The sequence below is a fragment of the Apis laboriosa genome, unplaced genomic scaffold (genome assembly GCF_014066325.1).
Source record: "Apis laboriosa isolate Shangri-la unplaced genomic scaffold, ASM1406632v1 scaffold104_cov149, whole genome shotgun sequence".
Taxonomy (NCBI): domain Eukaryota; kingdom Metazoa; phylum Arthropoda; class Insecta; order Hymenoptera; family Apidae; genus Apis; species Apis laboriosa.
Genome location: NW_025220694.1, coordinates 526,969 through 547,548, shown reverse-complemented (window position 1 = coordinate 547,548; position 20,580 = coordinate 526,969). Strand labels below are relative to the sequence as shown.

The window sequence follows — 20,580 nt, the reverse complement described above, 5'->3', positions numbered from 1 at the left end:
CAGAAACGATTCATCGACGATCACGGAATAGATTGGACGTGGTTGACACGAGGCAACGTTGGAAACGGTTAAAATTAAAATGGAAGTGAACTGTAATTTTCTTCTATGCTCGGCACACTCGTCGAAGTTCGAGAGTAATAAGTTAATAATAGGTTACCTTGCAAGGTCCACGTGGCGGTAACGAAGAACAAGAGGGTGGAAATCGATTGGAGGACTCGTGCGGAACCGTATAATGCAGTGTAAAGAGATTCAAAGTAGCGAAACTATGAAGGAAATTCTTCCAAAAAAAAAAAAAAAAAAAAGAAAAAAAGAAAAAGAAAGAGAAAAAAGAAATCGAATCGAGAATATTTTAAAACGGATCGTGAAGAGAAAGAGAGAGAAATAAATCTCAGGAACAGAAGACGAACGATCCGTGTAATGAATATTTTAGCGATGAATTCGATGTTAAGGTTGAATTTAAACGATATACAAATCCTGACTGTGTATCACGACGGCGTGAAAAATATTTCGACCAGGCCTCTTCATCGAATTCGAAGCGTGTTACTCCGACAAAAAGTTAGCACGAAGACACGCACGTGTATTTGAGAGCGCGTGTGTGCGCGCGTACCAGCTTCGGGCGAGCAAGTCCTCGCCGCGTGGCGAGCATTTAAGCCACGGCTTAACCCGGCTTAAAACGTTACTCGGCTCCCTCTCTCGTACTTCCGCCACGTTCCGTTGGCCAGCCGCCGCGCCACGGCTTTTAATCGAGCGCCACCGGATTATCGCGACTCGCAATCTTCGTCCGACCTTCGAGCACCACGGTTCATTCGTATTCGAGCCTCGATCCCTCTATCGAGTGATACGCGTCTCGGGAATTATAGCGTGTTATTCTTCGCTCTTATGGATCGTTGAAATCGTTATTTTATTATTTTATAATAAAATTATAACAATATAAAGTTAATCGGAATTATTGGAAATCCGTATTCCGTAAGTATCGGGATTGTAATTGTAATATCAATAAAGCAGATTTTTATGTAGTTCAAACAGGTACGAATATTCAATTAATATTTAATATATATATATATATATAATATAATATAATATAATATAATATAACGTATAGTTATATTCGCATAAAGTCATGAATAAAAGTTGAAGTTTTCATATAAGAAAACTTGAAGAGAGATTAAAAATTTTTTCATCAAAATTTATTCAGGATATAGAGGAGGGTATGCCATTTAATTTGCTTTTTGTTTTATCCCGATATCTCAATCCGTTGCCGAGATATAACGATTCAAAGTTTAATGTAAATTATGAATGGACCCGCGACCCACTGACCTATATTTTTTCCTAGAAATGCGTACTACACTTTTCCAGGAATCGCGTCTGTCACTCGTCTGGAGCTTGGGATAGGTCAGTGAGGCGAAGTGCGAGCGAGAGGTCCGAGTAAGCGACAAGGATAAAGATAATAAAAGATTAAAAATTACCCTTCTCTTTCTACGACGATATCTCGGCAACCGGAAGTCGTATCGGGATAAATAAAAAAGCGTTTTAAAGGGCAAGGTCCCGCGCTTCTAACGATCGTTCACCCGTTCACCGGAAGTTATTATCTTCGGAGTTATAGCGATTCGAATTTTTCCTAATTTTAATTCGGTTTAACAGGGTTAAAGTAAACGATCAAAAATTATCTTTTCTTTATTCGTGGATATCTTTGGAACCGGAAGTCGTATCGAGATGAGTGAAAGAGCGTTTTAAAGAGCAAGATTCCACGCTTCTAACGATCGCTCATCCATTGACCGGAAGTCATTATCTTCGGAGTTACAGCGATTCGAATTTTTTCTAATTTAATTGGGTTTAATAGGGTTCAAGGTAAATGATCAAAAATTATATTATTTCTTTATTCGTAGATATCTTTGGAACCGGAAATCGTATCGAGATAAGTAAAAGAGCGTTTTAAAGAGGAAAGTTCCGCGCTTCTAATGATCTTTCATCCATTAATTGAAGATCATTATCTTCGGAGTTATAGCGGTTTAAAGTTTTCGTTATTTTATTAACGAAGCTTTAAAATATTGTAATTGTCTTTCTAATAACACATGATATATTAAAATATTCTAAATTTATTTACGTGATTCTAATTCGATAACAAAAAGATTAATTTTCAAAATTTAATCAAGGATTTTGCAAATGCTCTGTATATATTTATTATATTATATTTATATTACATAAATATAAATTTTGTCCAAACTCTGGCTTCGAAAATTCGAATCTTTCAGACAGAGTTCCATGTTTTCCAGAGAATCCATCGAGTACATACACTTGCTCGTTTAACTTCTTCGTGGATTAGAGAAGTCTCGATATTTGATTTCCACGTTGAACTGTCGAAGATTTTCGGAGATTTTGAACTTTACGGAATCTTGATATTCTTGAAATTTGCCCAAGAATCTCACCAAGAAGTAATCTCGTAGTAGAATAAACTCGAAACTTCCTTCGGCAAAAGGAGTGGCGATCTCCAACCGCGTTTAACTCGCAATTACGCTTAATTACAGATCGATAAGGATCAACGTGTGCACAAATCGCGATTCTGCAATTTTATCTCGTCTTAAATTCATGAGCGCGTTACAGAAACCCAGATGACCCAATTATATTGGCGAACAGTTTGCTCGAGAGGAGTTCTAACGAAATTACACTGGTTCTATTACGACGATGGTTGAGCCCAACTGCGAATAAATAGGTGTATCGCAAGCCTGATGGATTTCCAAAGATCTCTCTTATCGAATTCAACAAGCGAGGATTCCCCAAATCGATTCGTCGGAAACTCTGATTTCTCCAGAGACTCTGGCAGAAGGGAGAGGGAATCAGATTGTCCGAGAAACGTTCGAGAATTGAAACATCTCGATCTTTTCTTTGCCTTTTGAGTATTCATTTCTGCATGTTTATTGTCCACCGGTGTATCATATCTTGTCGCGATAAAATAATTTTGTATCTGTTGGAATATTCGAAAATCAAAGTTGTAAATAAATTTCTTTTCGATGAAAATCTAATTAACGTAGGCAAAAGAAAAAACAGAGATGTTTGAAAGTATATTGAATCTTTTCAAAATTATTTGCACGATATATAAATGGCGAAAGGTAAAGACTGTATCGTTCGATAGATAAAAAGAATAGCGCGTTATTATAAATGTTTATGAATTAATGAGAAATTTAAAACTAAAATTAATGAGAAAGTTAAAAAATTTACATATGATATATAAAATATTCATATTGAATCTTTATTTCCACTTCTTCGACGATGAAAATTTTAATTTGCTTAAACGTTTAATAGTTACGAAATATACAAGTTATTTTAACATTACTGCATAATATGCAATAAATATATGCAATAATATATGCAAAGGAAGTTTTTCTTTTTTAAAAATATCGATTTATGAATATAAATTACTATTAACGCGTTCCATACGTGATTTATAATCGGAGAAGAATTTTATTTTCATCGTTTCGTATTCTCGAGACGTTTAAAATAACGTGAAAAGCTCGAACGACTCTCTTTTCAAAAGTTGTAGTTGGACGGATGCTCGGGATGATTGAGTTCCAGACACGCGCTTGGAACTCGAAACATGTTTCTATTACATTGTACCGTCGTGGACAAAATTAAGTGGACGCTACGTTCACGTTAGGAAATTCATCGTTCAGATACAATGGTGGAAATGAATTTGAATTTTTACATAATTTGAACATAAAACGGGACATGGAACGTATGTACAAATAAAATCATAAAATCAGTTCCTATAACTATTTATAACACGTATTTGTTTGTATATTGGTGAACTTTAGACCCGTGGACACGTAGAGAGTTTCGCGTTAACGGAAAAACAATGTAAACAAACATTGAGATTCGAAATATATTGGATATATTTGTCAGTATTCGTAAAGCCTTCCTATTGGAAACTTTAAATTATTATCAAATAAACATGTATAATAAAAAACAAGAAATTTGTGCTCGGTTGCGAAATATAATTGTATCTGATTGCAAGAATAATCAAAGTTATCGTAACATTGCCCAAAAATATAATGTTTCCAAGAGTAGCGTTCATAAAATTTATAAAAAATATTTGGAACATGGCCGTGTTGATAATTTACGCGGTCGAGGACGGAAACGTAACACAAGTGCTTACGAAGATGGAAGAATTGTAAGAGTATCTCGACGTAATCCAACGATAACATCGAGAAATATCGTTGAGCAGCTACGATTAAATGTATCTTCAAGAACTGTAAGACGAAGATTAAAAGAGGTAGGTTTAAAGAATTGTGTGGCTAAACCATCATCAAAGTACAAAAGAAGAAACGTTTGAATTTCGTCAAAGAGTATATAAATAAACCACTATCGGTTCTGGAAACGAGTAATTTGGAGCGACGAGAATAAATTTATCCTTAATATAAATGAATCTATAAAAAAAAATAGTAAAGAATAGTGTTTTGACCAACTGTCAAGTATATATTTTTCATTATAGTTGAATTTCAATGTTTCGAGTTTCATATTATACTTTTGTTAACTTGTTCAATAAAATTTAGATCAGAGTTCAATTGAATTAGCTTTTCATTGCTCACTAAAAATGTGTCCACTTAATTTTGTCCACTGTACCGTAAGTGGACTCTTCTGTGGACGTAGTTGAAAACGTTTAAAACTCTTATATCTCGAGCAGTAAGATTCCTTCCCGATTGTGAAACTTTTGGAAGAAGTTTGAGAAAATAAATCAAACGAAGTATATACTTGCCAAACAGTATATACTTTGTCCATTCCATTGAATTTACCACTTTCCATCCCAATGTACGAAATAAATCTTCCTTGATCTCATTCCCTTCATATTTTTTTTTTTAGAGAGATCTTAAGATCTTGCAGAATTCCAATTTACAATTAATTATTACAAATACCTCTCCAATTTTTATCTTCTAATTTTAATTTTTAACGCGTTAAATGTTGAACAAACAAGGATAATATTAATTTAAAACCCCAATTATCTCGATCGCTCCGCCGTGCATGAAAACGCAGAGCTGAACTGAAGAGTGGCCTGGAATAAAAACGAAAGGAAATCGCGGAGGAGGAGGCAGAGTGGAGAGGAGGATGGTTCGAGGAGGGCCTTTGAAGGGGGACCCAAACTAACCAACCCTTCAACTTGCTCAGGTCTGCAAGGGTGCGCGATATTGATTCTCGCCCACCACTTCCACCAACTAGTTGTGCTACCTGTAAGCGCGAGTACAACATGGGCGAATCATGGCGGTTCTCCTTCTCTCGTATGCCCGTGTACACGGACCAAGCGTTCGCCTCGCACGTCTCAATGAGCGTCACACGGAACGATCGAGCGCTTCGGTCGTCAATCGTACCTCGCAAGCGTCTCCCGCCCTGGTAATAATCGATGACGATCGATTCCGTTCGAGCGGAATGTTTCGAGGGAGGGGGGAGGGGGGATAAAGGGTTCTATCTTCAATCACTCCCCCTCGATCGACGGATTCGCCGTGAAACCTGTTCGATGGGATTCGGAGACCGTTGATGCCTCGTTACACAGAGAGAGTTTTGCTGGAAATGTGAATCGTGATATGGACGTTGATAAATGGGGGACCGGGGCTTCCTTGTATTCCGTTGCAACTCGTTGTTGTTCGAGTTGAACATAGTTTTGGGGATGACGTGGATCAATAATGACGATGTTGAATTAGCCGTTGACGAAGATGTAGCTTATTTGATAGGCCGCGATAATTGAATACACTTGGATGAAAATGAAAATTCGTCTTTGATGTTTAGAAATGTAAAATGGAATAATTCTTAATCGAACAATTTTGTTTTCCATTTATTTATCGTTATAAAAATAAATCTCCTAATTTTATAAATATATATATATATACACACACACACACACACACAGAGTTTGTGTAGCTCTAATGCAAGAGTAAATTGTCTAATTCGAATTCTCTTTGAATGCTCTTCCTCCTCTCATCTCCTCGCCGCCGTTTATCAGGTGTATCAACCTAGCCGCGTTTAATCGAGACGAGTCGCGAGGTTTCTCTATCAATCCCGACCGTTTAGGATCGTAACTCGTCATCGGTCTCTCTGAAGAATCTCCCCTTTGCAGTTCAGCGCGATGATCTTATCTTTCATGGGCCAACGAGATTAATAACGCGAGATCACGCTTCGAGTCGGTCGTTGGAGAAAATAGGATGGAAAGGCAGGCAGAGAGAGAGAGAGAGAGAGAGGGAGAAGGGAAGCGTTCGTTCGCAACGGACAAATACAAGACAATGAAGATTAATGTTTCGACCTGGTTCCCTAGCCTGGTAGTCGACAGCACCGTGCGAACTTAGTTTTCGTTAATCTTCGGGGTCGCCCGTTGCGGTTTATGAGACGTGCCTTATTTTCGAATGTCTCATCTGCGTGAGAAACCCGAGGGGAATGTACCTCTCTTCTCGTAAGATCGATGAGCAGCGTTCGAAACACTGTAGAAATTAAACGCTTTCGAAGCTTCGAATTTAATTAATATTTCGCGTAATTTCTAAAGAACCCATTCTATTAAATGTTCGTTTTATTTTATTATCGTATTTTTTTACCGATGTATCTTTTCCAAAATGACTTTGACTTATTTAAAGAAATACTCGAAGCTTACCTTTTTGCGAAGAATTAGTCAAACGATCAAAATAATCGAAATAACATTTGGAACAATTTAAATCTATTCTCGCACACAAAAAAAAAAAAAAAAAAAAGAAAAAGAAAATGTTAAACCGGATTCGTTCTAATAATTCGTTGTAATTGCAGATCAGCAGTCGGCGTGACATGGATGTGAGCTTCACGAACGTATTAGAGGGGGCTCGCCAGTACTTCCAGGGACTGCCGGTACCGAGTACAGGTAGTGCGACCGCGTCAGCGGATCACGGTCTCGCGACATCAACGAGTTCCGCCTCGTCCGTATCGTCGTCGCACGACCATGGCACCTCCTCGTCCGTGGCTCCTCCGTCACCGGCACCACCCGCACCGCCACCACCACCACCACCGCCACTATCGTTACCGTCGCAATCGGCTTCGAGCGGCAACACCAACGATCAAGAAACGAACCGATATCTCAGCGATGTCAGGCCGTCGTCCGTGGACAACGCGGCGACGAGCAGCACCTTCTGGAGCCCATCCGTCGAACCTTATCCACCCCAGCCGACCAGGGTCGAAGTTCCGGACACGAGGCCAGGCGACGAGGGATCCCCCATGGAGGCGAGCTCGTCGTCCTCGAGCATCATCACCCTGACGGAGATGCAACCGGTGTCGGCCTCCAGCCGTTCCTCCTCCGCGTCAAACTTCTCTCAGAAACAGCCAACAACCTCCTCGTCGTCCAACAACGATCCTCTTCAACAACATCATCATCATCATCAGCATCATCATCATCATCATCATCAGCAACAACCAACGACCGCGACCGCGCCGACGTCGCCCCATCTGCATCAAATGCAACCACCGCAACAGCCCAGTTCTCCGGGCCCCGTTTACCAACAATTGAACCCCGTCTCCAGAACCTCGTACTCGACCGCGGAGATATTCGCCTCGACGCACCAACCGACTTATCAAACTGCCAACGATCGACAATCGCAGCCGAGCGCGCCGGTCGTAGCACAGAGAACCCAATATTACCCCCGCTACCATCATCCGGACATAACGAAGAGCGCCCCGGTTCCGTTCACCCAGAACTCCATCTATCAATCGTCCACGGTCGCAGCGGCGTCCACGTCGACGGGGAACGTGCAACCGGCCACGAGGCCGACGCCTGTCGAGCAGAGCAACGCGAGCAACCTCGCTCCCACGCAAGGCCAAGGGCAGGAGCAAAGGGTGCCGCCTAGTTCGTACGCCGCCAACAACAACGGTGTCCCGGCATCGAGTAGCTCGATTTACGGCTCGTCCTCGGGGACGCACAACTATCGCGCGACGCAGCATCAGCAGAATCGATTGAATCCATCGTCGTCATCGTCTTCTACGTCGTCGTCGTCGTCGAGCAACCAAGCGATGGACAACAACAGGCCCTCGCATCAGGAAAGATCGCATAACTCGCGCGTCTCCTCGTCTCCGTCCTGCTCGTCGGTGAACCCGTGCAGTCCCCGCCACACGGCCAATCCTTCGAGTCACATTCCTTCGTCTTCGTCGTCGTCGTCGTCCACGCCGTCGCTCTCTTCGTCCACGTCGTCGTCGTCGCCCTACCAGAACCTTCCGGCGCACATTCCTTCGTCTCACTTGCCATCCGCCGGGAGCATGATACCTCCTCCTCACCATCAACACGCTCAACAGCAACAACAGTCGCAGCAACAAATGCAACAGCACCAGCAACAGCTTTCTAGTCGAATAAACGCGTCTCCCCATTCGATGGCGTCCAACTCGTACGCGGGCCGAATGATCGTACACGGGACGTCCGCCCCCTCCTCCTCCTCCTCGTCCTCCTCCTCCTCCTCCTCCTCCACGAGTTCGAATCAAATGCCACCACCGGCGGCACTAGGCGGCTATCACCCTGTCGCCTCGCCCCACGACGTTCCGCATCACGCCACCCCCTCGCCCCACAGACAATCGCCCCACGTGTCCACCCTGCACAATCCTCACGCCTCTCCTCATCACACGCCATCCCCGCACAGCGGCTTCCAGCCGCACTCGCCGACTTATCCCCCCCCTCCGCCCCCGGCCACCTCTCACTCCACCCCTCACTCCTACCCCACCCTACCCCCCATCACCTCGCAGCACTATCAGCAGCCGAACGCGGCCGGCTACGCCGCGAATCCGTACGGATTGCCGCCACAATCTTCGTATCATTCCTACCAAAAGAGCCCTCAACCGGCGCAACACACGCAGCCCAACTATTACTCGCAATCGAGCCGATCCCAACAGAGCCAGCCGTACGTCCAGCAGATGTCGATACAGCCCCCCCAGTCGATCTGCTCTGGAAACGGAAACGCGAACGGCGCCGCCTCTTATCAGCCGAGCAAACCGGTCACGTACAACGGGGCCGACGGGGCGAAGAGGAACTCGATGGAGGTGCCCTACGCCTCGCCCTACCGCGGCCCCCAGACGTCGATCGCCGCGCAGAGGAGCGGCAACACGCACAATCTTCCACCCATCGCCGCTCTGTCGTCCTATCATTCCAACAGGCGGGAATCCGCGAGCAAAGGGCAGTCGGTGGTGCAAAGGCAACGCGGCTACGGAACGGGCGCGGCAACGAACAAAGTCTCGGTCGTGACGCCGCCCGCGTCCTCGATGGCAGCGCCTCAAAGGTTGGCCGAATATCCGGCCACTCTGTCGGCCATGAATCACGCGATGCCCGTGAACGGAAGGACGAACACGGTCACCAATTCCTCGTACAGCAGATACACCGCCCAACACGGTTACCCGAGTTACGCCACGACGATGGCGCCCAGCCACCAAGGCAGCAACTCCTCCAGCACCACCGTCACTTCCATAGGCCACTCGGCATCGAGATCTTCCGTTCCATCGGCCGCAACGATACACGGTTACCAGACGACGGATCGCGGGGGGTCGGGTTATCACCATCAACCTGTAAGAGGCAGCGAGGATTACGGGTACAAAGAGTACTCCTCGTATCAGAATTCAACCGCGCCCACGATCCAATCCACGGTCGCCCCTTCCATGGCAACCTCGTCGCCCCAGACGAACGGGGTTAGGAAAAGGGAATCCCCTTTGGACCTGTCCGTGAAAACGGTGAAAACGTCCGCTGACTCGACCGCCCAGGACGACATCGAGACGATACCGACGATGGAGAAGCACGTGAGCAGCACAGGCACGGTGATCTCGAGAAGCAACAGCTCCAGAACCATGCTTCCGCCTCCCCCTCAACCTCCCCCGCAACCGGCCTCCTACCCTGCCTACGACAACAGATTGCCGGCCGGTAACGCGAGAAATTTGCCGCCGACGAGCAGTATACGAACGTCCACGCCCGTTTGCGCGCCTAAGGTCGATTTCTTGCCGGACTTCAACTCCGCGCCGCTGCGCCACCACCACGGCCAACAACCGCACGAGAATACTCTTCAGCGGAGGAGCTCGACGCAGCAGCTCTACGCTCCGCCCCCGCAGCCTCTTCCCTCGCAGCATCCTAATAATACCGCTCCACTGCCCCACATGTCCACGTTCAAGAAGACTTCACTGCCCACCACGCAGGTTTACGAGCCGGCGCCGCCTCCGCCGCCGCCGTCGTCCTCCTCCTATCCGACGACCAACGACTCCGCCAACGCCTCGAGATCCTCCAGGTATCCGTCTTCGGTGATGGACCCGGCAAGGATAGGCCCTGCTGCGCTTCCCATTCAGGATTACTCCCCGTCCGACTCCCCGTCGAAATATTATTTGGACAGCAGAAGCAAGTACGGCCAACCGCCGCAGCAGCAGAGGGAGAGGACTGCCGCCACCCCCTCGAAGAGGCCCGGAGAGACGATATACGGCGCTGGGGGGCCGAACAAGCAGCCGAGGCTGGACACGTGGATCCAGCAGAGATTGTCGACCGCGAAGGCTCTCTACGAGCAACAGAAGAGGCAAGAGATGAATCTGCCTGTCCCGTTGCCAAATGGGACCCTGGTCGCGCAGAATAGTTACGAGCAGAGGTCGGATAACGGGTACGCGTCGTCCGAGTCCAGGTATCAGCAACCGTCGTACTGTGATAAGAGGAATTACGCGGAGCCTAAGGCCACTCACGCTTCACCGCCCTACGTTCATCCGGTGATCACGAAACCTGCCAACGTTCACTCTGTGCCGCAAGCCGGGCAAACGTCCGTGTACCCGAATTACAGGCAAGGGCAGAAAGGTAGCGGGCCGCCGACAACAGGTGGTGCCACTTCCGGGGGACAGGCCACGACCGAGCCGCCTAGCAACACCGGTGCCGATAAAAGGGTGCTCAGCTTGTTGAGGAACAGCCTGGAGAACAAGCAGCAGAGGGAGGAGCAGATGAACAGTCAGCAACCTATCCTGGCTAATCATAGTCAACAAAGTTTTCAGAATAAGGTATGCGCTCGACGTAATAGCGTGAGAGTGTATGGGCTGGAGTTTCGATTTGTTAGCGAGGTTGTTTTTCATAGTATAAACTTTCGATTAATATTAATTGGAGTAAGTTTGAAAGCTTTCGAGAGTTAAGGGATATTAAGTTACTTCGTGGCGTGGTATGGTTCGGGGGATAAACAGCCTCGTGAAAATATAAAACGATTCTTGAGCTTGAAATTCCCGAGAAGTTGGGTAAATCTCGCACGGCGAACATATCAAATTTCTTCGTTCGTTCCTTTTTATCTCCTGGGAAATTCTTGTTATTTCTATCTCGACATTTTAACATTTATCTCGATTTTTAACTACTTTCCTCTCCTTCCGAAATCCTTTCAAAATTTCTTCTGCATTCAATCTCAACGTGGTCTCGATACATCGATCTCAATTCTTCCCTACAAAATCTGTAATCCAGTCGAATAACTATTCAACCATCCTCTCGTCTTCCTCGAGAATCATATCCGAGAGAATGACGGATGTAACAAGTGACGTTCCAGTGGTGGTCTCAGAGGCGGTGAGAACTGTCCGTTATCGTACTCTAACGCGTTGTGTTCCCTATTCCCAAAGGTTGTTGCACCGGTCGAGCCCAAAACGAACATAGGAAGGCACAACCTGTCACCGTTCACGGCTGCGAGCTTACTGGAACGAAACAGCAACACGCCGCCCCATTACAAGTTCCATGTGCCGAGAGCGGTAGACTCGATCACTCAGGAGGCCCCCCGTAGTTTGTACGGCTCGAGAGTAAATTCATCCGCCACGCTACCTGGCAAGGAGGCACTCCTGGGACCCCGAGGAGCCGAGAATCAGATTCACCGTGACAAAGACGACGGCCTCGCCGCCATATTGGCAGCGAAAATCAGAACGAAGGCGGAACTGAAACAGGTGAACTTATACGTAATGTATTTAATTCGATTTTCTTTTTCGTTTTTCTTAAATTAATCTTAAATTAATTTTCCTTCGATTCGTACGAGTGGATTGTTAATAAAACAATGTTATTCTTTTTTTTTTTTGATTTGATATTTGAAGGTGGGGACCGGCCAATTTGCAACGAAACCGACCAATGTACCCTCTCAGGATGCATCGTCCACTCCGAAAGGTAGAGATTCGAGATTCTTTTGATTTATTGGATTCTTTCTGTTGCTTTTCTTTTCCGTGAAAATCCAATTTATTTCGTTTTATCTTGTAAAACGATGTTTGTTTTATTTTAATAATTATAAGAGTTGTATCTTACAAAGTAACTCTTATTTATTATTGAAACTTGTTATTTTATTTTACACGTCGATGATAATTTAAAAAGAGTAAAGGTAATTAGTCGATGTTTTTTTAAAGAAGAAAATTATCGGAAGTTGAAAGGTTAATATATTTATTCGATCGATACTCTATAAATATTCTTGTATGAAATGTTGATTTTTTTCATTTTTCAAGCTGCTTCGTTAAAATAATTTGTATCGTTAAGTTTTCGTCGATAATCTGTCTTGATTTGTAGGAAAGTTATATTAATTTTTGATTTATATTAAAATAAACAATAATTTCAAATAGCAATATATACCATTGAATATTAAATTCATTTTATAAAAATGAAACTTCTTGCGATCTTACTTCATCGGATCACACATTACGCATCACTTTAAATATTTTTCAAATCCCAGGGAAAACTTAAAAATTCAAATCCACTTTCAGAACAAGACAGCGCCGCATCAACGTCGACACCTCAATCAGGCTCGTCTGCAGGCAGTCCTCCAAAGTTGACACGCGAGAAGGTGGCCTGTTTACCGCCCCGAAGACGCCTGTTCTCCAGAACGGAAGAGGAGAACATGCCGGTGGCCGCGACGGTTCCGGTTCCGGCGCCACAACCTGCGATCGCTTCGAGCGTGCCTGCGCGCGCCAGCGGATTCAGAAGTTCGTCCGAGACTTCGGTGTTCGATTTCAGAGAGAGCGATTCCGAAGGCGAGATGCCTGTTCTCGAGCGGCAAACGCTCGAGGAGATGAGGAGGGACAGAAAACAGCTGTCGAAGGTGCAGCCACCCGTTCCACTGAACGATGCCATGTGCATTGGCATGACCTCATCGTCGGATCTCGTGAAAATAGAATTGAAGGTAACGTTATTTGCGCATGGATGTTTCTCCCGTGATTCGTTCCTGTTTGGTCGAACAGCCTTGAAAAACAATGATTGTTTAATCGGATTTAGATCATCTTGAACGATTCATAAAATTGTTTGAAAAGGAAATATCACTTCTGTTAGAATATAATGTTTCAGTATGTCTCTTTGTAGTGTGAAATAAATTGTAACAATTCTAAAATTAATTGTAAAAATTAATTTGAGATATAATATTGTATCAGTCTCAAAAAGATTAATCTCCTTGGAATACAAAAATAAAATGAAATCAATAGATTTCATTTGTACAAATTATTTCTATAAAATGAATGATATAATTTTAAATGCAGCAATTCAAATATAGCAATGAATAATTTATATATATAGTTTTGAAGAGCAAAGTATTTTTCAATGTAAAAGAGAAAATTACAATGAAAATTATTTCTTAATGTCATCAATATAAATTCTATAATTCTTGATGTCATTTCTCATTTATGTATCTAATTTATATTTTCTTTGTCACGAATATTTTTACTCGATGCAACAATTGCATTAGATTCATCCAACGTTTATCGTTTTCAGGAGAACGACAAGATTACCGAAGTAGACACGTTTTGGTCCAGCACGTGCGACAAGTTTATGGAACAGCTACGAACCGGTGACGCGATGAAGAAACGTGGTCGCAAGAAAAAGGTCAGTTGCACTATAACCTCGAAGCTTGATGACGCTGGAAACGATAGCAGCAAAGAGTCGGACGCGAACACGTCTCAGATCAAACCTGAGGACATCAAAAAGGAGATTCAGGATGACGATTCGCCCATGGACAGCAAGGACGAGTCTCCAGAAGCGACGAAAGATGAGGAATCGTCGGAAATGAAGGATATCAAGGTTGAGGTGAAGACGGAGCCAGAGATGAGCAAGGACGACGAGGAGAAGAATTCCAGCGACGATTCGGACGAAGTACCATTGATTCGACGAACGAAGAAGAAGACGAAGAAGGACGAGAGTGATTGCGAGGAGGAGATAATATGCAGGAAGAGAAGGGTGCGCAGAGGAAGCAGAATTAAATTGCAATCATCCAGTGGTAGCGAATCCTCGAGCGAGGAGAGCGATGGCAGCACGGAGTTTGGTCACGGTTCTTCCGTGGCTGACAGGCTGAGGGCTAGGAAACGGTGCGCCAACAGCAGCGCAGAATCCGAAGGGATGAAGCTTAGATCCAGAGACGCGACGCCGCAAAAATCTAAATCCGAGAAAGAATCCAAATCCTCCACTTCGAAGACTTCTTCCCAAAAAGGAAAACCGAAGCCCCTTTTCGGAGACGGCAGCGATTTTAGGCCTGGTTGGGAGGAGGAAGTTTACGTGTACAAGAAATCCTTGAGAATGCCACCTAGATTGATTACAGTGTCGAAACCGTCTAGGTTTCACAGGTTGTCTACCTCGCTGCCTGATTTGGATCCCGGCTCTCCAGCCTTGTCTGTCTCCATGGATAGTTCTGATGTGTATCTGAACAGGAAGAAGTTGGTTGACAGTGATGTGGAGTCCAATTACAGTTTTAGTACAACTGGAATTGGAATAGGAAGTAAGATCGATGACGAGGAAGCTACGTCGTCCACGACCATTTCGTGTCCGCCCAAGGGTATGAAGCACTCGAAGTCGGAGAACAGTTCTATCGTTGATGTCTTGGCTCAGAAGGTTGGTACCAGTAAGAAGGAGCAGAAGAGGAAACAGAAGGAGAAGTTGGACAAAGGTGCAAATAAAACGCCGCAGAAAGGCACAAACGAACCTGAATTGCTCCCTACTCCGAGTCTGACACCTTTGGTGGAATCGTCGAAATCGCCGAAGGGTAAATCACCAGTTAAAGATAAGTCATTAAAAACTATCAAAATGACAGATTCGTTCCTGTTCGGTTTCCGCAAGGAAACTGTGAACAATTTCCGTGATACGTTTAAGAATAACCACGCTTTACCGAACGAGTTCTCCACATTGGTGCTTAAAAGTAGGACGAGAACAGAGACTAGGGTGTTGAAGAAACAGGCAACAATTAGAGAAGTTTTCGGCGAGGACAGGCCAGCTTCGGCACCACCTATGCAGAATCATGATGATACCTCTCAAGATGACGATTCTCAGAACGAAACACCAGAGAATAGGTTGAGTAAAGAAAGAACCTTGAAGCAGAAAGTGGTTTCGAGGCTGAAGAACGCTGGTATTTTGAGGAGTCACAAGGCGATCATGAACTCGAAGCATCATCTGTTGATGAAGAGGCGGAAGGATCTGTTGAAATCATTGGCTGAGAAGAAGCTGCGACATTTAAAGACTGAGACGGAAGAGGAACCGGCACAGGAGGAAACAAATGATGCGCAGGAGACGGAGAACAATGAGCTCGATGACGAGACCAATGAATCAGAAGTTCCTAATAAGAAGAAGCTTAAACTGCGGACAAGCAGGCGGAAATTCCGCTCCGGATTCGATTACATTCGCAAGAAGAAAAAACCTTTGAAGAAGGATGAGACATTACCCAAGGAAAGAAAGAGGGTGAGTTTTTACAAGAGTATTTTTAGCTATATAAAAAGGGTATATTAAATATATTAATAGTTTATATGTAAAATTGACTGTATATTTAATTCTAGATATTTTTACTGAGTAAATAATTTTCAATGGATTCAATAGCGTGAATATTCATATCTTTTTTATTTACATTAGAATATTTGCTTTACAGCAAGTGTTAACGAGACCCAGTCCAGAGTGCGTAGCAGATATTCAGTCGGAAATTAGAACCTGGGTGATCAAAAAAGGTGTAGGTGAAACGATGCTGCACCGTGCCGCCAGACTCGGTTATACGGTAAATATTTATTGAAAAATAATTCACTCGTTGAAAATTCAATGGCCGCCCGATGTAAAATATTCATTGGTAAACATTTGAATCTAAATTGCATTTTTGCATCGTGTTGGACACAGGATGTCACCGCGTATTGCTTGGAAAAGCTAAATAACGCGCCGAGTCCAAAGGACAACGCGGGTTATACGCCTCTTCACGAGGCGTGTTCCAAAGGCCATCTCGAAATCGCGAAATTGTTGCTCGCATACGGTGCGAATGCGAGTGAAAGTGCCAATGGTGGAATAAGGTGATCAACAAACTCGAATTTATAAATTTATTTCCTCTCTCTTCATTTTCTTTAAATTAAAATATATTGAAACACGATGTGCTTTATCACAGACCACTTCACGAGGCAGCTGAAAATGGTGCTACCGAACTCGTACGCCTGCTACTTTCCTATGGCGCTGATCCCTTATTAGCCACTTATTCCGGACAAACCCCGCTAATGCTAGCAGCAGATACCGATGCCTATTCGATCTTAGAACAACATTTAGACGATATCCAGGGTCGTGCGAGTACACCATGGTCTTTTGGCGGCCCGTCGTCTATTTTTGGTACGTCGTAATTTATAAGAATCTAATCTCTTCCCAGGTAACTTGTTTTCTTTAATATTTTCGATTCCATGTTTACATTTCGTCACTTTCTTTCGTGGTTTATCAATTCTTCTTTATATACATCTCTGGCAATAGAAAGTTTAAAATTAGAACTACCTTCAGTATAGTTTATTATTCGATATATATCAATTGAATAAATTAAAAGCAACTTATTATATCTTTTCAGACCTCGAAGAAACTGGTTACAATCCCCTCGACGATCCTCCTATGGACAGTCCAGAACCCGAACTAGATGAAATCGAGGTAGAGATGGGTGATGTGAATCTGCCAGTTCTCTTTACTCTCACCAACGATCCGGATAAATGGATGCTTCTCCAAGACTTGATGGCCGCTCTTCGAATAAAGAGTAGAGACGCGTTACTCCGTCAAATAAATCCGAAAGCTCACTCCGGTCCACCAGCCATTGCCCATCGTGACGTGATGAAAGAATTAAAACTTCAAGATTTTCTGGAACAATCTCGTTGCTGCCATTTGCTCAGTGGTGGCGAACGAATCAACGTGAGGGGGTCTAAGGTGACTCTGATCAAGTACAACGACAAAGTAAGATCTCTGTTGAACGTGGAGAAGGTGGTGATCAGCCTGAGGTGACAGGAGGCACCTCTGGGGCAGTCATCACCCCAGGCTAAACCGTCGACTTCCGCCTCGAGGGAACTTCCGAAAAAGAGCTCGAGCGTGTCGCCCAAGAGACAAGCCAGAACGCGACAGAGTAACAAGACAGCTGCCACGGATTGAACGTGAACCTGAAAATCTTGTTCGCTGTGAAAAGTCGCTCGTTTGAGCTGTTTTGAGTCTCTCGTTCGATAGAGGCCAGCTTTTTCCTCTCCGATTCCGCTCGACGAGGCAACCGGGGTCGAATATAAGGTGCGAAAACTAATTTAAGCTTACGATAGAGGAAGATCGTTCAATAACAGTGCTTTCTGACACTATTTAGCAGTATTTATTGACAAATGTTCTCTACACGGTGATATTTTTATGGATGATCGAGTCCTGAATAATGGTTTTTCAATATGAAGATTGTTATCTTGTTCAATGATATCATACTGTCCTGATCTTGTATAATAATTCGTTCAAACATTCAATTCGAAAGCGAAATAATATTTGAACGATCCTTGCGAATATTTTGGAATCTGATAGGCGTCCATACGCTTATTTTCATTCATTCGATTATTCGTATTGAAAGAATCGATACTCATTGTCGAAGAGAATTTGAAACTGTGAATGGTAACTGCGTGCGTTCTCGATTGAATCGATTATGATTGTTTCGTTAAGTTAACAGAGAACAAACGTTGAAAAATATAGTTATCGAATTATTAGTACGTTGTTAATTTCGTTTTTTCTCTGTCTTTCTTTCTTTCTCTCTCTCTTTTTTTTTTTTTTTATTAGTAATAATAAGTCGATTAAAGTATAATTCGGTTACGCGTTTACAAAGATTTAGATTTAAGCAAGCGTTTATTAATCGTCGAAATATGGAGCATTTACGTTTTTTTTTTCTTTTCTTGTTTTCTTGGGATGTGCAATTTCGCGAGTCCACTTCTTGTTAAATGATTACCGATTAAACGCGATCGATCAGCGCCCCTTAGGTCTGAGAAACGTAAGAAAATGGATCGACCGTGTAATAGACACAGTGTGCAATAATTTTCATCGAATTCGCGATGATTGATCCTCGAATTAGCGATTTATTTTGCAAATAATATTCAATTGTTAGCTCGTTGGAACCGAGAAAGTAATCGACGCGTTCACTGTTTAGTTCTACTCTATTTCTATTTTTTTTTTATCATGTTCATCGTTATCACGTATCGTTACGTTGAAAATTTCTTTTTTTTGTTTGAAGTTTCATCTATCGGATTGGTGCAATCCAATTGATTAATTTTTGTTATCGATTTAATATAAGTGTTTCATTTTTATGTTTACTATATATGTATATATATATAGAAGAAAGAAGATAGAATGAATATGTTGAAGATTATCATGTTCAGCAGTGAACGTGTTCAAAGGATCATTGATGCATTTAAACTAGACTTTTTTCATTTACATGCGTCGATGGAACCGATCTCTACGTACTTATATCTTCGGAAGCGTGTCGAAGCATGTGTCGAAATAGAATGAAAAATAAAAAAAATTTCTACTTGTATCATAGACACAAGCTTAAGTTGTTTAGCAAAAGCATGCTTACGCGCTTTCATTTTGACTCCGTGTACAGAGGATTAGTCGTTCTGATCAGTCTCAGGGAAATATCCGTACGCGTATTCTCGATAATCCTATGCGTTGCATCGATTCAAACAGGGATACGACCAGGCATCGTAAAAATATTCGATTGATCTGTAAAACGATCGTCAAGATGTTGTTATTTCCTCATGATGTACAGTAGACAGAGAGAAAGAGAGACACCGTTTCGTCTTCGTACGTTGAACGATCGTTCCAGATCGAGATCGATCGATGACTGGTCGCTCGCTCGCTTCTTGTTTTTTTTTTAATTTTATTTAGCTGACGATTTCTAAACGAATATTACCGATTAATGTCGTGGACGAGATGGTGTTTACACGTGTACATACATATTTTCGAATAAAAATCTAACGTCATCTGCCGTATGTGTGCGTCGAAGAGTCCCTTGCAGATGGCGATTTCTGTGCATCATCCATCGTGGCTGTTTAAGGAAAAGAATGTTTGAAATGAGATTTAAAAAAAAAGAACATATGTAGAGGAGAGGGGAAATGATATAAAAGTTGATATAAAAGTAGATCGAAGGCAGTGAATCGAGTGAATCGAGGCAGAAAAGAAATAATTGTACGTGTAATGTACCTTTAAAATGTAAAGTAGATATTGAATAATAGTGTAAGTAGCCAGGAAAAACACGACACTTGTTCATAATTACTATAGTCGCGTATAATACACATTTGCGCACGTGTAATTGTATAAGGAAGGGAAAAAGAGAAAAAAACCAGCGTTTTAGAATTAACTTGAGAAAGAATATTGTAATTTCAGCGAAGAAATAATCGAATAATATGCTGTTTAAAAGCGTATGTATATATTATACACAACACGACAGACACAAAAGATAAAAACACTTTCTCGCAATATAATAGGGGCTATCGCAGTTACTACCGCTACTAATTATTAATTACTATTACTATTATTACTACCGGTCACCGATTACTATTACGAATACTACGATTACCGCTATTACTATTACTATTTGCCACTACCAATACTATTAACTATTACTACTACTGTCACGACTATCCGCTTTTTTTATTGTACGATATATACATAATACCGAACTATGAATGTACATTTTCTTAGCTGTAACGTTTCCTCCTCCTCCATTGTAATTTATACTATATTATATTCGAGGATACTTCTAAATGTGTTAAAAGAAAAAAAAAAAAAAAAAAACAAACCGCTGCTGCTTTACGAGAAGAAGGAATTTTATGTGAGAAAGAACAAAATATATTATATATATATAAATATATAAATATATATGTATATATATACGTACATATATATATATTTTATTTCAGAAGTTTAGTTTAATGGATATATAATGTTAAAGAAAAAACAAAAAAAATATGCGAGAAAGAATACAAATTAAATTCTCTCTGTGATTCGTCTAAAGAATGAAATTAAGGAAGTAAAACAAAAGAAAAAAAAAAAAAGGAAAAACAAAAAAGAAGAAAGAGTTATGATTATATTGATTAATTAGTATTATTATTGTCATCGTCATTTATCATTGCTCTGTACCGTCAAATTTATTGAATAACAAGTCACAACCGACCGACAAACTCAATTTTCGTAATGAACTCGACTCGTGATTTTCTTTTCGCTAATAACAGTAACGAGTTATCCTATCGATGTAATAAAAACAAGTATTTTTACCGATATCAACGTCTTTTTGATTTCTTTACGAGCACCTGCCCTCCATTGTTAGCCACAAATCGTGAAAAATTTCTAATTTCAAAAATCAGGATAAATCAGATTTG

The 20,580-nt window shown here is 42.5% G+C and overlaps 1 protein-coding gene across 1 annotated transcript in view; it reads left to right on the top strand.

The window, feature by feature from the left end:
- Positions 1 to 20,154, top strand: part of LOC122718497 (mucin-5AC-like) — a 298,623-nt gene extending 278,469 nt beyond the window's left edge. The window contains exons 4-12 of the mRNA XM_043943993.1: positions 6,775 to 10,989; positions 11,587 to 11,901; positions 12,046 to 12,115; positions 12,700 to 13,115; positions 13,697 to 15,646; positions 15,831 to 15,953; positions 16,070 to 16,236; positions 16,329 to 16,543; positions 16,770 to 20,154. Of these exons, the coding sequence (XP_043799928.1) occupies positions 6,793 to 10,989; positions 11,587 to 11,901; positions 12,046 to 12,115; positions 12,700 to 13,115; positions 13,697 to 15,646; positions 15,831 to 15,953; positions 16,070 to 16,236; positions 16,329 to 16,543; positions 16,770 to 17,191 (7,875 nt within the window). The 5' untranslated portion in view covers positions 6,775 to 6,792 and the 3' untranslated portion in view covers positions 17,192 to 20,154. The remainder of the gene's footprint in view (positions 1 to 6,774; positions 10,990 to 11,586; positions 11,902 to 12,045; positions 12,116 to 12,699; positions 13,116 to 13,696; positions 15,647 to 15,830; positions 15,954 to 16,069; positions 16,237 to 16,328; positions 16,544 to 16,769) is intronic.
- Positions 20,155 to 20,580: the final 426 nt, after the last annotated feature.